The 14,578-nt window shown below is 38.9% G+C and overlaps 2 protein-coding genes across 2 annotated transcripts in view; both read left to right on the plus strand.

The window, feature by feature from the left end:
• Positions 1-14,578, plus strand: part of IPO11 (importin 11) — a 99,187-nt gene that overhangs the window by 68,380 nt on the left and 16,229 nt on the right. The gene's annotated exons all lie outside the window — the stretch shown is intronic.
• On the plus strand, positions 3,196-8,674 carry LRRC70 (leucine rich repeat containing 70). The gene is made up of 2 exons (XM_062612288.1): positions 3,196-4,849; positions 5,328-8,674. The coding sequence occupies exons 1-2, from the start codon at positions 4,843-4,845 to the stop codon at positions 7,262-7,264; spliced, it is 1,944 nt and encodes a 647-aa protein (XP_062468272.1). The 5' UTR covers positions 3,196-4,842; the 3' UTR covers positions 7,265-8,674.

The raw sequence follows: 14,578 nt of genomic DNA on the forward strand, positions 1-14,578 counted from the left end.
CTCCATAAAAGACTTCATTTTTCTTGTGGGTTTCAATGACAAATGCAGTTCATTGGTGCAGTAATTCTTTACTACTATGTGAGAATTTAAAAATTTCTTAAATTGAGCTCTTAGTTTCATAAAAGCTTTATGCCATATTATTTTTAGTAAAGTCTAAAGCCAAATAAGATTTATAGAAGGGAAATTCATCCTCAATGGGAAGAATGAGTCTCTAGTTTTCACTTCTTACTGTTTCTCAGCATGTTACAAATCTGTATGTTTACATTAACAAATGTTTAGTACTGTGGTTTTATGAAACAGGAATGTATTTTCTGGGTTATTAATTTGGCCTTACAAGTTCTGTATTTATGTCTCCTGTTTGTAACTGTCACGGTTGCTATTGTGAGGTTGGATTAGCAGTCTGTGAACTGAGAAATTTCCAGTGACTGAAGTAGCAAATCAAGATTTTTAAGTAGGCAGGAATATTAAATGCTAGAAGAAATATGCAGTGTTTGAGATAATCAGAAATTTTGACATAATCTGGATACTAATTAGGAAAACAAAAAAGGAATTTGAGGTCTGATAATAAGGTGTCCGCAGTAGGTGTTAATGGGTATAGGTAGATGAAATGAGATTAAATGTTGATGTGTATACTACCCAAGCAGGAGGTTAGTAGCTGAATTACTTTGACTTGCAGTAATATCTGGAGAATGATGTGGGCAGAACATGGTAGTTTTGAAAACAAAACAAGAAAGTTATGTCATAGACCACCTGTGGAAAATAAAAGCAGAAGGAAGAAAGACATGGAAGAGGAGGTGCTTGCTAAACACAGGGGGGGAGGGTAACAGGTATTTTCACTCTTACAAGCTCAAAAGAATAATTACACGGCTAAATTTTTTTTTTCTCTTTTGTGAGCTTTAGCTTAATTTTATAGTGATCCTAAGAATAAATGTGCATGTGTGCATTCTATGATTTTATGAAGTGCTCTTCAAAAACTGATTTAAATACACTTTAAAGATGGGTAATTTTAGAACCTGTATTCAAATTTATTGCTTGTTTTTTCTGCTTCTATACGTAAATTGGAGTCGGATGGCTTCTTCATGCTAACTAATATTCATAACCCGAATTACATTGGCTTTAATCTAACATGGATCAGTGAGAAAATAGAGGTGGTTTGGAAAGGCTGTGCTGGATGCAGTGCTTGTATGTACTTTCAGTTACTTTGGCCTGCCATTTTATGCACAGTTGACAAATTGCTTTTGCTCAGGCTTCATGCTTGTATTGACAAGGAGTCATTGTTCAACTAGGTTTTAATGTGTTAAATTATTAATGTTAGCGTATTAAGGTAAAATTCATTTCAGGATTCAAAAATAATTTTCCCTGTTTCAATGTGAAGCTGTATTCAGATGTAAACCTGGTATTGCTATCACTGGAGAGCAAAATTTGCAACAAATAAATATACCTCTATTAGAGCTGCTTAATCTCATTTGAAGGAAAAGTTTGAGGTTTTCTGTTTGTTTTTCTTACAATTTTCAACTAGTAATAATTTCTTTTATTGAAGTTCAAGCTAATTTGAGAAATGTTGATCCAAATTGTGTGTGTATCCTAGTCTTTTTATAGTTTTCCCCTAAATGGTGTAAGTCATGTGACCTGTATTTTGTCCCTTCTTAACAGATACAACTTTCAGATGCTTTAACAGTGTATTCTATTAATGAAGCAAACCCTGGAAACTGCAGTCTGATTGGATCTGCAGGCCTCCAGATGCCGTATTTATAAAATGTGAGACAGGACTTTCTCTAGATCCCGTAGTGCAAATTGAAAGGAGCCATTACCCATTAATCTGGAGCCATTATCTGGATTAAGAATTTTTTCTCGTTTTGCACTGATCTGAGAATCAGAAAGGTCAACACTGTGCTCAGAACAGCAGTGGCAGCTAGGGTTTGAGCAAAATTCTTATAAGGTACCTTTAGTACAAGACCACAGAAACATTCAGCCGCTTACTGGACACCAGCTGCTTGGTCTAAATTTTCATACTACCTAATATCCCAGAAGGCTTCAGCAATTCCTTCAGTCTTTCTGAATATGTTAACTCTGGCATTTTGCAAAAAGGGAGACTTAATAACATAATTCTTTTAGAAACTTTCTTTATATTGGATGTGATTATTTTAGCCCTATAGGATTGTTTCATACAGCACATCTTGGAAGAAATAATTCTTCGTTATTTCTTACCCACATAAGTATCAGCATATATAGGCTATAAGTAGTGAAGCTTAGGTAGGAGATAATATCCTGTTTGAAGTAATTTTTCATTTTTTGTCAGTCTCTGTTTTTCCCCTCACCTCACTCTATTTTATCTGGATAATCATTTTTAAATTATTATCTCCCCCATATTCATGATAGTTCTCTCATCATCCTGAAAACTGTGTTTTCTCTTTATGTAAACATCATGCTGTTTTATTTTGCTTTTCTTTGTATCATAGAATCATAGAATAGTTAGGGTTGGAAAGGACCAATGATTTAAATATCATGAAAAAAATAAAATGTGAAAAATAAATCTAAACAAAAATCAGTTTTCCTATTAGTTTAATGCTTTCTTAAAAAGAAAAAGAACCAAATGCAGTTCAAATTCTTGGTTGTAAAGGTTATGTCTAAAGTGGCCCATGGACAAATTATATTAGTCTTGCTGATTTACTGCGTTTACACTAGATACTGTAAGAGGTATTGAATCTAATAGAATTGAAGGGCTTTAGGCTTTTATTTTTTAAAAAAATATTCCCTTCCCTCCCAACTCTAGATAATTTTTGTGAGCTCAAGTTAAAAAATTGAAGAAGTAGTTCTCTTGATAATAAATGTTTTATGGATTTCAGACATAAAAAGCTGATTATATATGGTGTCATGTTTAAACCCCAGCCAGCAACTGAGCTCCACAGAGCTACTTGCTCACTCCTCCCTTGTGGGATGGGGGAGAAAATCAGAAGGGTAAAAGTGAGAAAACTCATGGGTTGAGATAAAGATAGCTTAGTAGTTAAGGCAAAAGCTATGTACACAAGCAAAGCAAAACAAGGAATTCATTCACCACTTCCCATGGGCAGGCAGGTGTGCAGCCATCCCCAGGAAAGCAGGGCTCCATCATGTGTGATGGTTACTTGCAAAGACAGACGGCATTCCGAACATCCCACCTTCCTTCTTTTCCCCACAGCTTTATATCCTGAGTGCGATGCCATATCGTGTGGAATATTCCTGAGGTCATGAGGTCAGTTGGTGTCGGCTGTCCTGGCTGTGTCCCTCCTGATTTCTTGTGTACCCCCAGCCCACTTGCTGGTGTGGTGGGAAGCAGAACATCCCTGAACTGAATGAAAGCATCCCTGAATTATCCACACAGTTTCCAGTACAAATCCAAACCTCAGCCCCATACCAGCTACTATTGAAGAAAATAAGCTATGTCAGCCCAAACCAGCACATATGGTCAGAAACATTTTTGAAAACTTCAGAAATGTTTCTTCTGGCAGAATGTGGAAGAAAGTATCTTCCAAGGCATGTCCTTGTTTATTCTGCTTCCTTTGTTCATGTGCTTCATGCATTTCAGCTTGGTTTATTACAGCCAAAGATATTTGGGTGCTATCTTGTCTCTTACGTGAACTTGTGCTTCCTGTGTGAGATCACCGTGGCCAAAGTGGCTTGACTCTTCTGTTGTTTTGTCTCTTTCTTGGCTGTGGCTGCTGATGGGCTTTGCCATCTTTGTTTTGTCAAGCAGAAGGTCTTGTTACAGTGTACATTGTGGGTTTATAGTTACATTGCTATTTGAAGGCTTAATCTCTAACTAGCCACCTGATTTTGTTGTTTCCCTTTTCGCCCTTTGATGTGACTGGACTTTACAGGTGTTTCATCTGCGTGATGGGTAAGGTAAAGATATCATTTCCGGTACTTAAGTGAGGGCGTATTTATAGCACGGATGTTTGCACTGAATATTTATCTGCACAGGGACACTGCAGGAAACAAAAGCTGTGGTCTGAAGGTGTGGTGGTCAGAATACCCACAGTCCTCTGTGGATAAATTGGTTTTTAAAAGTGGCCAGAGGTGAGACTTCACACAGTGCCGGGATCGGGTCTGAAATACAATACATACTGAGCAGTTTAGTACCACATCAGGCAGTTCTCATCTCTTAAAGACTTCTTGGTCTTCCCTGGGATGGCTGGCAGGATGTACTTTGCCAGAGTGCAGGAAGCACTGGGGCTCTGCCTTCCAGACCTTTGTGTTTTCCCTCTCCATGTTCTCACTCACTCGCTGGAGTGAGTGTCTGCATTCTGGAACAGTTTGACTCTGCAGGCAGAGAGAGAACAGTGTAAGTATTGCTATTGCTTCGATAAAACATTTCAGCTTTTGGCTGAAAGGTAAAGTATTTGCAGATAATGCAGTAGTGCTGTTAAAAATAGGCATGGTATATTCTAAAAGTTACACCTGATTTCATCTAAAACTCTTCTGAGCCCTCCTAGTTAAAAACAGTAGTTAAAAAAACCAAAACAAAACAAAAAACCCCACAAACCAGCAACTGTTACAAACTAAGATAGTTCTTGGTTTTCTAGAAACAAATCATTGAGATTTCCTTTCCAACAATACTTCTGAAGCACAGATAAAATGGCTTCCTGTCCCAGGGTTTCCTGTATCCATGGCAACCTGACTTTAACCACTTCTTTCTTAGTTTCCTGAACGAGCAGTTGCAAATCCTGGGGCAAAATGTGAGAGAGCTCTAGTATGCAGCAGTACTGCGTTTACAAAGGTTTCACAGATGAGTATAGTCAGTCAGCTTATAACTTAGTCCAATGAACTGCAAAACGTCAAAATAACAGAAATAATGAACTTCAGATGTGTGGTAAGGAATCTTTATTTATTTATTTTGAATGTAGCTCATCTTATGAAAGTAAAACTCAAGTTATGAAAGAGCTGCCAGTGAAAGGAAACTTTTTTCCAGTTGGCATTTCTACTTGAATGCTATTGAAACATTTCCTAGCCAGTCTTAAATATAAAAAATAGTTAATAAACAGTATTTTGAATTTACTAGAAGCTGGTTTTGTGGCAGCTTAGTTGTTTTTATGCTGCAGCCATGAAATATTTTCTGGCTAGGCTGGCAGTACATTTGTTTCAATGTTAATTTATGTTGAAATTGTTTTCATTGTAGTTCAGACTTACGCTTGGTAAGTTTTAATTTTAAATTGCTTATTTGGCATCAAAGGAGAATATATAAAATACCAATCTTGAAAGCCATGATTGTATTTTAAAAGACTGTATATGTAAAATCTTTAAAGTTTTGAATTAATAATATTTTATAAACTTCTTTTTATCTCTACTAGCTAAGTCAGAGATGAGTAAGAAGGCCAGAGACAGGGATATGTGTGGTCTGCAAATTTCTCCACCCTGCCTGGGAGCATTCCTGTATATCCTTAATTGTTTTCTTTTGTTGCTGCTCCAGAAGAAGGCTCTTGGCTGTCCAGCTGCTTGCCAGCTCTGCACAGGGAGACAAGTTAGCTGTCGTAATTCAGGGCTTTTGAGCATCCCACAGAACTTTCCAAAAACGACAATTCTCATGTACCTCAGTGGGAATAATATATCGCATGTCACTCCAAATGAACTGAGAGGCCTTCAGAAGCTTGCTGCACTGTACATGGATAACTCCAGTATTTTGTATGTACACCCAAAAGCTTTTGTGGAACTCCCCAAACTGTGCTACTTGCATCTAAATAACAACAATATTAAACGCCTTGATCCAGGAATCTTTGAAGGTCTTTCCAGTCTTCACTGTTTATACCTTCAGAATAATCAAATAGCTTTTGTGCCCAGAGGATTATTTAGTGATCTCCTTTCTGTTAGATATTTAACACTTCAGAGAAATCGCCTCAGTGTCCTTGGAAGTGGGACTTTCTTGGGAATGATAAGTCTCCAAACACTTAACCTAGCTAATAATAAGATTTCACGGATATCGGCTTCAGCATTTCATCATCTTGAAAACCTTTCATATTTGTTTCTTGAAGGTAACAACTTAACACTTGTGCCATCAAATGCAATTGGAAGGCTCAAAAATCTTGAAAGACTTTCTTTGTCTCACAATCCCATTGGATCAATACATGCGTTTGCATTTAAAGGACTTAACAGGCTTAGATATCTGTCTTTAAAGAGCATCAAGCTAAAACATATTGCTGTAAATGTTTTTTTTGGCTTAAACAACCTTAGCCAGTTAATTTTAAGTTATAATGATTTAGAAAATATAAATTCTAGCACTTTTACTTTATTGGACAACTTAATCTATCTGCAGCTAGACAGAAATAGAATAACCAGTATTGCTGATGGTACCTTTGAAAAAATGGGACAGTCACTTAAAATACTCAGTTTAGCATTTAATAATATTACAGAGTTACAACCTCAAGTGCTCAAGCCCCTAGTATCTTTAACTCATCTACAAATAAACTACAATCCTTGGAACTGCAGCTGCAAAATACTTGGATTACTTAACTGGCTATCATCCTCTCCTATTTCTGTAAAAATTCATTGCCAGAATCCCCAGAGTATGCGTGGTAGACCTTTGCATTACGTTAAGCGGACTCGGTTTGCAAACTGTAGTAGCCCTACTGCTAGCCCAGAAGCAGCCTGGACTCTAGGATCTGCAGGTGCCCACCACAGCGCTACCACTTTGCTGGTGGCATGGCATAAGGGAAACAGGCACAATACATTTGAACAGTTTGTCAGTGCGGAAACTAAACATGTTGCTTTCTGGGAAGGAACGACTTCTGCCTCTGCTAACCTGTTGCCCTATGAAGAAAATGCTGCTGAACTTCCACCACACGCAGCCACAGTATTATCGACATTGCCAGTGCAAATACCAGCACAGATGATGCCTGTTAACAGAACAATAGAAGACGGTGGCTCATTTCCAACAGATTCTGCTCCTGTATCATTAAAAACATCCCTGTTTTGTACACAACAGGTTGAAAAGCTGAATCAGGCTTTTGACATTTTACTAGCCTTTTTCATTCTGGCTTGTGCTGTGATACTGTTTTTAACCTGTAAAATTATTCAGTTTAGGCAGAAACTAAAGGTGCTAGAAAACTCTGGAGAAAAGAGAATAGAATATTATGGGGTTTATCAGCCTGGCAGATACAACATAACTGATCCACTGCAGTCTCTAACTCAGAATGCAGTGGGGCATTCAGAGCTAGACCAAATTAGGCTGCTCAAGCGAACACCATCTGAAAGTCAGGCACAGGTCATATTGTTTGAACACTCATCATTGTAATTTATCTCATTTGATCTGATGATAACTTTATTGTGATCTGAAATGTCAGGAAGTCAAGAACTCAATTTATAAAGTATAAATAGTTTCACTGATTAAAATCAACGGGTTGATAGAATTGTAGAAAATGGTATCATTTGGGTTGTTCTGCATTCCTGAATGTTTAGAATTTTCTATTAGATGTCATTTAAATCTGACTCACATAAGTAAATTATCCTCTGTCCCTGTCGTAGCAGTCTTTGACCTATAGCTCAAGTATATGTGCAGTGTAAAAATGCATATATATTTATTTTTATTTTGTAGTACTTAATGGTGTACGTTTCTATAGAAATTCCACAGGTAACTGGGAACTTGAAGCAAGCGAAACATCAGTTTTTAACAAGATTACGAAGCCAGGAATCTGGGGAAATGAGGAAAAAAATAATTATTTATTTATTGTAATGCAGTTTCTACTCTGCCTTAATTAATTATCACAGTGGAAAAGAAAATAGTATATTTACATTAGTACGTTCAGACTCTCGAGGAAAAGAAAAAATTATACAAATCTTATTCATACATGTGACATATTTTAAAATACAAAGTTGCGTATTTGGGCTGTATAATGAGCATCTTAAAGTAAATTTTTTGTTAGTATGTATCTGTATCATTTCATAATGCCTGAAACTGGAGATAATAGGGAAGCTAAGTTTCTGTTGGACTGAAAAATTGACCAAGTTTATTATGTCTAAGGTAATACAGCTGGTTAATTATTCTCCATCCAAAATATTTTGTAATCTATATAGTAATGGTTTGAGGGCTAGTTTTGGCTAGGTAAGAGGTATAAACTGAAGAAATATACTGTACTGTAAATACATAATTCTAGATTAATTGCTAAAGATATTTACATATTTGTGCTGTATATTTGGAAGTGTCAGGTCAAAGTATGTTTCCTTAGTGAAGACCTAATTTTAGACTTCATCTTTAAAAGATGGATAGTATTTTCCTTTATAGTTTGAGTTTGTCTTAACTTCCAATTCCTATTTCAAATATTGGTGTTCTGTTTGCATTATTGTCAGTTTATATCCACTGTGTTATATCTTTATTTTCAACCTGAATTTCTGTGATTATTTTGTTGTTGTTGTTACTCCAGTAGTTCAAACTTTATTCAGAAAGAAGTAATAAAAAAATGTATTCCAGATAGTCCAATGCTGTAAAATTTTCAGCTAAGTGACTGAGACTTACTTTTGTAGATACTATTTGCCTTCTACAGGCTTGTGCCTTAAAGTCTGCAACCATTTTGGTTTGTAAGCAACACAGTTTAGTTAGATCATTTTGCTCAAGGAAATATGGAGAACAATGTTTTGATAGTCTGTCATCCATTGTGTCAATTTAAGTTGTGTAGAAGTATCCTGCTGTTCCAGGATCCAGCCAGGAGACCAGGGACACTAGCAGGAATAACTTTTCGTGACTGGGTCATTATCTGCTACCAGTACATATACAGACCTTGGCTGCACTGTGTGGGTTTGGATGTGCAAGCGTGTCTCTCTTGCTTGTTAAATGTCTCTTGAATGTAATGAAATACAAATCTACTATGTTGTAATACTGTATTTTACTGTATAGTGCAGATACCTTTATGGAACACTTAATTTAGCTACTTGGGCAAAAGCTTCAACAATTCTGTATTGCTTGAGTAGAAACTTTTAAAAAATAAATCTACCTGTAGATCAGATGTTAAATGTATTGAGTAAATGTATTTAAGGAGGGAAAGCATTTACTCTAATTCATGCTTAATTTGTTTTTAGGTGACTAATCCATTATGAAGACTTCAACCAATTTTTTCTTACTTTTTAACTTACCTACATAATTCCTCATGGTTACTGTTAAATTTATTTTCATTTAATAACAGCTGCACAATCAGTAGTAGGTTCTGCAGTTTTAGAATCATAGAATCATAGAATCGTTAGGGTTGGAAAGGACCTTAAGATCATCGAGTTCGAACCCCCCTGCCATGGGCAGGGACACCTTATGCTAAATCATATCACCCAAGGCCTCGTCCAGCCTGGCCTTGGACACTGCCAGGGATGGAGCATTCACAACCGCCCTGGGCAACCTATTCCAGTGACTCACCACCCTCACAGTAAAGAGCTTCCTTCTTATATCCAACCTAAACTTCCCCTGTTTAAGTTTTAACCCATTACCCCTTGTCCTGTCACTACAGTCTCTAATGAAGAGTCCCTCTCCAGCATCCCTATAGGCCCCCTTCAGATACTGGAAGGCTGCTATGAGGTCTCCACGCAGCCTTCTCTTCTCCAGGCTGAACAGCCCCAACTTCCTCAGCCTGTCTTCATACAGGAGGTGCTCCAGTCCCCTGATCATCCTTGTGGCCCTTCTCTGGACTTGTTGCAACAGTTCCATGTCCTTTTTATGCTGAGGACACCAGAACTACACACAATACTCCAGGTGAGGTCTCACAAGAGCAGAGTAGAGGGGCAGGATCACCTCCTTCGACCTGCTGGTCACGCTCCTTTTGATGCAGCCCAGGATACGGTTGGCTTTCTGGGCTGCAAGCACACACTGAAGCCGGCTCATGTTCATTTTCTCATCGACCAACACCCCCAAGTCCTTCTCCTCAGGGCTGCTCTGAATCTCTTCCCTGCCCAACCTGTAGCTGTGCCTGGGATTGCTCCAACCCTGGTGTAGGACCTTGCACTTGGCTTGGTTAAATATATGTACTATATTTCTAAATTTTCAATTTTATATGGATGTCTTCAGAAATAATAGACAAAATTCAGTGGGAGGAAGTTAGCTCTTTTCATTACTGAAAAAGCTGCTGTGCCTTTGTTACACAGGAGTTTTTGGAATGGGCAAAGGTTGAGATTGAACAAACCTAGTTCTCAAAGAAATCTGGTAGAGGATAGCTCTGATGTTTTAGTCTCTGCTTCCCTCCTCTACAGTAGAACTGCTCTCGACAGAAGAGCACAAGAGATTCGCTCTGAATGTGTGCTTTCCACTGGCAAGCTACTTCTGGCATTGTTTGCCACATATGAGTCTCACCACCTGTAGTGATGGAGCATGAAAGGAAGGCCGTGCTGTCAGAGCTGTTAGTTCAAGCAAGGCTGGAGCAGTTGGAAGCCATCATTTGGCGTGGAGTCATCCTCTAATTATCCAGCTTGCCAACAATTTGCATTAAACTAACAATGAGAGATTGATTATGCAGTTGTGGAGAAAATGCCTTTCTTTTGTGGTTAGTAGCCTTTTGTATTTCTAATCTTATATAGCAAACAGTGGAAAAACCTCCTTTCATGTACATGTGTGGTTCATATGTCTATTAAAATAATTAGAGAACACGTTAGAGGACAGTTGAGTTTGCCCTCATGAAGCAAAATGGCACTTTATGGTCATCAAGTTTATAGTCAGTCATAGGACTCCCCTGTCTTAGCTGCATTAGTGTTTACAGAACTACTCTTTAGCGTGGCGCAGCTCCTAAGAGGGGTGAGGGTGTGTGTGTGTGTGATAATCATTTACATTGCTCTCAGTGTGTGCAAAGTAATCTCCATTTGTCCCACTCCACCTCTTTTCTGGACTAATGGGAATAAAGAATTAATTAATCTTTCTCAAAGCTACTGTACACTACTAAAGATATGAAATTAAACTTTCCCCTGTTTTGGTGTTTACTGCTTCATTTTGGTTAATGTAGAACAGCAGAGAAGATTTTTCTCTTAATATGTAAAATTAGTATGTTTTCACGTACAGAATTTTTCTTTCATTTCTGATAGGCCGGGTAAGGTGCTTAGCAGACAGGGGACCATTTTATTCAAGTAAAAAATTAATTGTGATATATGTTTTATTAAGCTGTTGATAAAGCTTTACTTAGAGTAACTATCTTGGTAATTGAAATCCAAATTCTGAATTCTTACATAAAAGCGCAGAATAATAAAAATGTTTAATAAATAGTTGAGTGTATTGGAAATGATAGAATGGGGAAATAATGAATATTACTCTTTTCAGAACAGATGTGGTCAGTGTTTTTCTTTTTTATTTTATCTGACAAACTATGCAAGCTTTGAAAGAAAAGGTTTGAGATTACTCATACAAGCTGACCTAAATGTTTACCACATTTTGTTTTCATTATAGTTAAAGTGAATTTTATTTAAAGACAGCTTAAAAGATTCTCTCTGAAATATAAAAAATGTTAATATGTGTTAGTTTCATGTTTCTGGAGTGGTTTAGATCTCAACAAATTGATAGAAGTTAATTTAATTCTGGGCCAGTCTTTTGATAATTTTTGCTGCATACTGAATGAGGTTTTGTCCTAATAACTTTGGGAAGCTGTGTAGTTATAAAACCAGTTTTAACTTGGTGCAGTTGTTTGGTCATTGCTGATCTGGATTATATGCAGTTCAAGGCGGGGAAACTGCTTAAGTGCTGCCTTCCTCCCGTGTTAAGATTTTAGTATGGACAGTATTAATAGTTCTGCTTTGAAAGTTCATCTAAATACAGTGTCCCTGTCTCTTCTGAATCTACTCATATGGCTTTCTAATGTATTTCTTGAAACAATCAGGCTAATTTTGGCACCTTTAAAAAGGCACTGTGCTGCTTTGCATTGTGCTCTCTTCTGTGAAAGTAAGGCCTGATGTGTTTTATGTTGCTATTGAGCTTTAATTGAGGTTTCTTATTTCAAAGCATAATGAGCCTATGCTGTCTTTATTTTTTATCACCCTGGGTCTTATATTCTAAAAATAGTTTCATTGTTTAATGATTCCACACTTCGTAAACATTTCAGTAATGTTACTTGGTAACAGTGAGTTGTTAGTAGTTACTTTTTTCCAATTACAGTATCACAGTATCACAGTATGCTAGAGATTGGAAGGGACCTCAAAAGATCATCTAGTCCAATCCCCCTGCCGGAGCAGGAACACCTAGAAAATGCTACACAGGAATGTGTCCAGGCGGGTTTTGAATGTCTCCAGGGAAGGAGACTCCACAACCTCCCTGGGCAGCCTGTTCCAGTGTTCCGTCACCCTCACTGAGAAGAAGTTTCTTCTCAAGTTTAAGTGGAACCTCTTGTGTTCCAGTTTGTACCCATTACCCCTTGTCCTATCATTGTTTGCCACTGAATAGAGCCTGGCTCCATCCTCGTGACACTCCCCCTTTATATATTTATATACACTAATAAGGTCACCCCTCAGTCTCCTCCAAACTATAGAGACCCAGCTCCCTCAGTCTTTCCTCATAAGGGAGATGCTCCACTCCCTTAATCATCTTTGTTGCCCTGCACTGGACTCTCTCCAGCAGCCCCTGTCCTTCTTGAACTGAGGGGCCCAGAACTGGACACAATATTCCAGATGGGGTCTCACCAGGGCAGAGTAGAGGGGAAGGAGGACCTCTCTCGACCTACTAACCACCGCCCTTCTAATACACCCCAGGATGCCATTGGCCTTCTTGGCCACAAGGGCACAGTGTTGGCTCATGGTCATCCTGTCGTCCACTAGGACCCCCAGGTCCCTCTCCCCTACACTGCTCTCTAACAGGTCGTTCCCCAACCTATACTGGAACCTGGGGCTGTTCCTGCCCAGATGCAGGACTCTACACTTTCCCTTGTTATATTTCATCAAGTTACTCCCTGCCCAACTCTCCAGCCTGTCCAGGTCTCGCTGGATGGCAGCACAGCCTTCTGGCGTGTCAGCCACTCCTCCCAGCTTAGTGTCATCAGCAAACTTGCTGATGGTACACTCAATTCCCTCATCTAAATCATTGATGAGTATATTAAATAATACCGGTCCCAGTACTGACCCTTGAGGCACTCCACTAGTTACAGGCCTCCAACTAGACTCCGCCCCATAGACTACAACTCTCTGGCTTCTCTCCTTCAGCCAGTTCGCAGTCCACCTCACTACCTGATCATCCAGACCACACTTCCTCAATTTAGCCGTGAGGATGCTGTGGGAGACTGTGTCAAAGGCTTTGCTGAAGTCAAGGTAGACCACATCCACCGCTCTGCCATCATCCATCCACTGTGTTATTTCCTCATAAAAGGCTAAGAGATTGATCAAGCATGGTTTCCCCCTGGTGAAGCCATGTTGACTGCCCCTCATAACCCTCTTATCCTTGATATGCCTTAAGATGGCACCAAGGATAAGGTGCTCCATCACTTTCCCAGGGATGGAGGTGAGGCTGACCGGTCTATAGTTACCCGGGTCCTCCTTCTTGCCCTTTTTGAAGACTGGAGTGACATTTGCTTTCCTCCAGTCCTCAGGCACCTCTCCCGTTTCCCAAGACTTGGTAAAGATGATGGAGAGTGGTCTAACAATGAGTTCTGCCAGTTCCCTCAGCACCCGCGGGTGCATCCCATCTGGACCCATGGATTTATGGATGTCCAGATTGCTCAACCGGTCTCTAACCCATTCCTCATCAACTAAGGCAAACCGCTCCGTCGACCTGACTTCATCTAAGGTCTCAGGGGTACAGGGCTCTTCAGGACTGCCTGCAGCAGAGTAGACAGAGACAAGGCATTCAGTAACTCTGCCATCTCTCTATCTTCTGTCACCAGGGCACCCATCCCGTTCATCAGTGGGCCTACATTGCCTCTGGTGTTAGTTTTGTCTGCCGTGTATTTGAAAAAGCTCTTTCTGCTGTCCTTGACCCTTCTCGCCAGGTTTAATTCTAATTGATTCAAAGGGAAAAAGAAGAGGGAGAAAAGATAAGGTATTGTCTTTACTGAAAGTTGTAGGCAACAGTTGCCTCAGTTTGGAAGATCTACATTCTTTAGCTTTCCTCAAAAAAAGAATTACCATGAGTTATCTGTCTTTCAATGAAGAAAGAAGTGAAATAGTGTTCCTTATTTCTACGGAATGAAGGAAAAATATCCTTTACAAGTAAAGAAATTGATGATTTCCCTATGTGCTTCGGAGCTCACCGTCAACAAAATTTTGGGTCTTCAGCCACTGTCCTCAGTTTCTTTTAGAGGTATCACAGATCCTTGAAAACAAGTTACAGTGTGCTACTCCTATCAATCTGCAAGCTTGCAAAAAAAAAAACAACCAACTTTAAAGAGCGCTGTGCCTACAATATTTATTTTTATGTTGACTAATTAAAGTAACATCCCTGAATAGATTGACCATAATTAGCCCTGCAGCTGATGAAAAGGCTCTGCCTGCACTGGGTCGAAACACCTTTCTCTTCCCTCCCAGTTTAAAATTTCTGTGGCAGTTAGGGATTCTTCATGCAGAGTGGAAGACACAACTGTAACTACCAGATAATGGATAGCAACCTGTGTTCCTAATAGTGCATGCATGCAAAAGAGCTTTCATGGGAGGTGTGATAGGTAGGCACCTCTGA

Source organism: Pezoporus occidentalis, unplaced genomic scaffold, assembly GCF_034315485.1.
Source record: "Pezoporus occidentalis ecotype Australia unplaced genomic scaffold, CSIRO_AGI_Poc_V1 ctg16, whole genome shotgun sequence".
Lineage (NCBI taxonomy): Eukaryota > Metazoa > Chordata > Aves > Psittaciformes > Psittacidae > Pezoporus > Pezoporus occidentalis.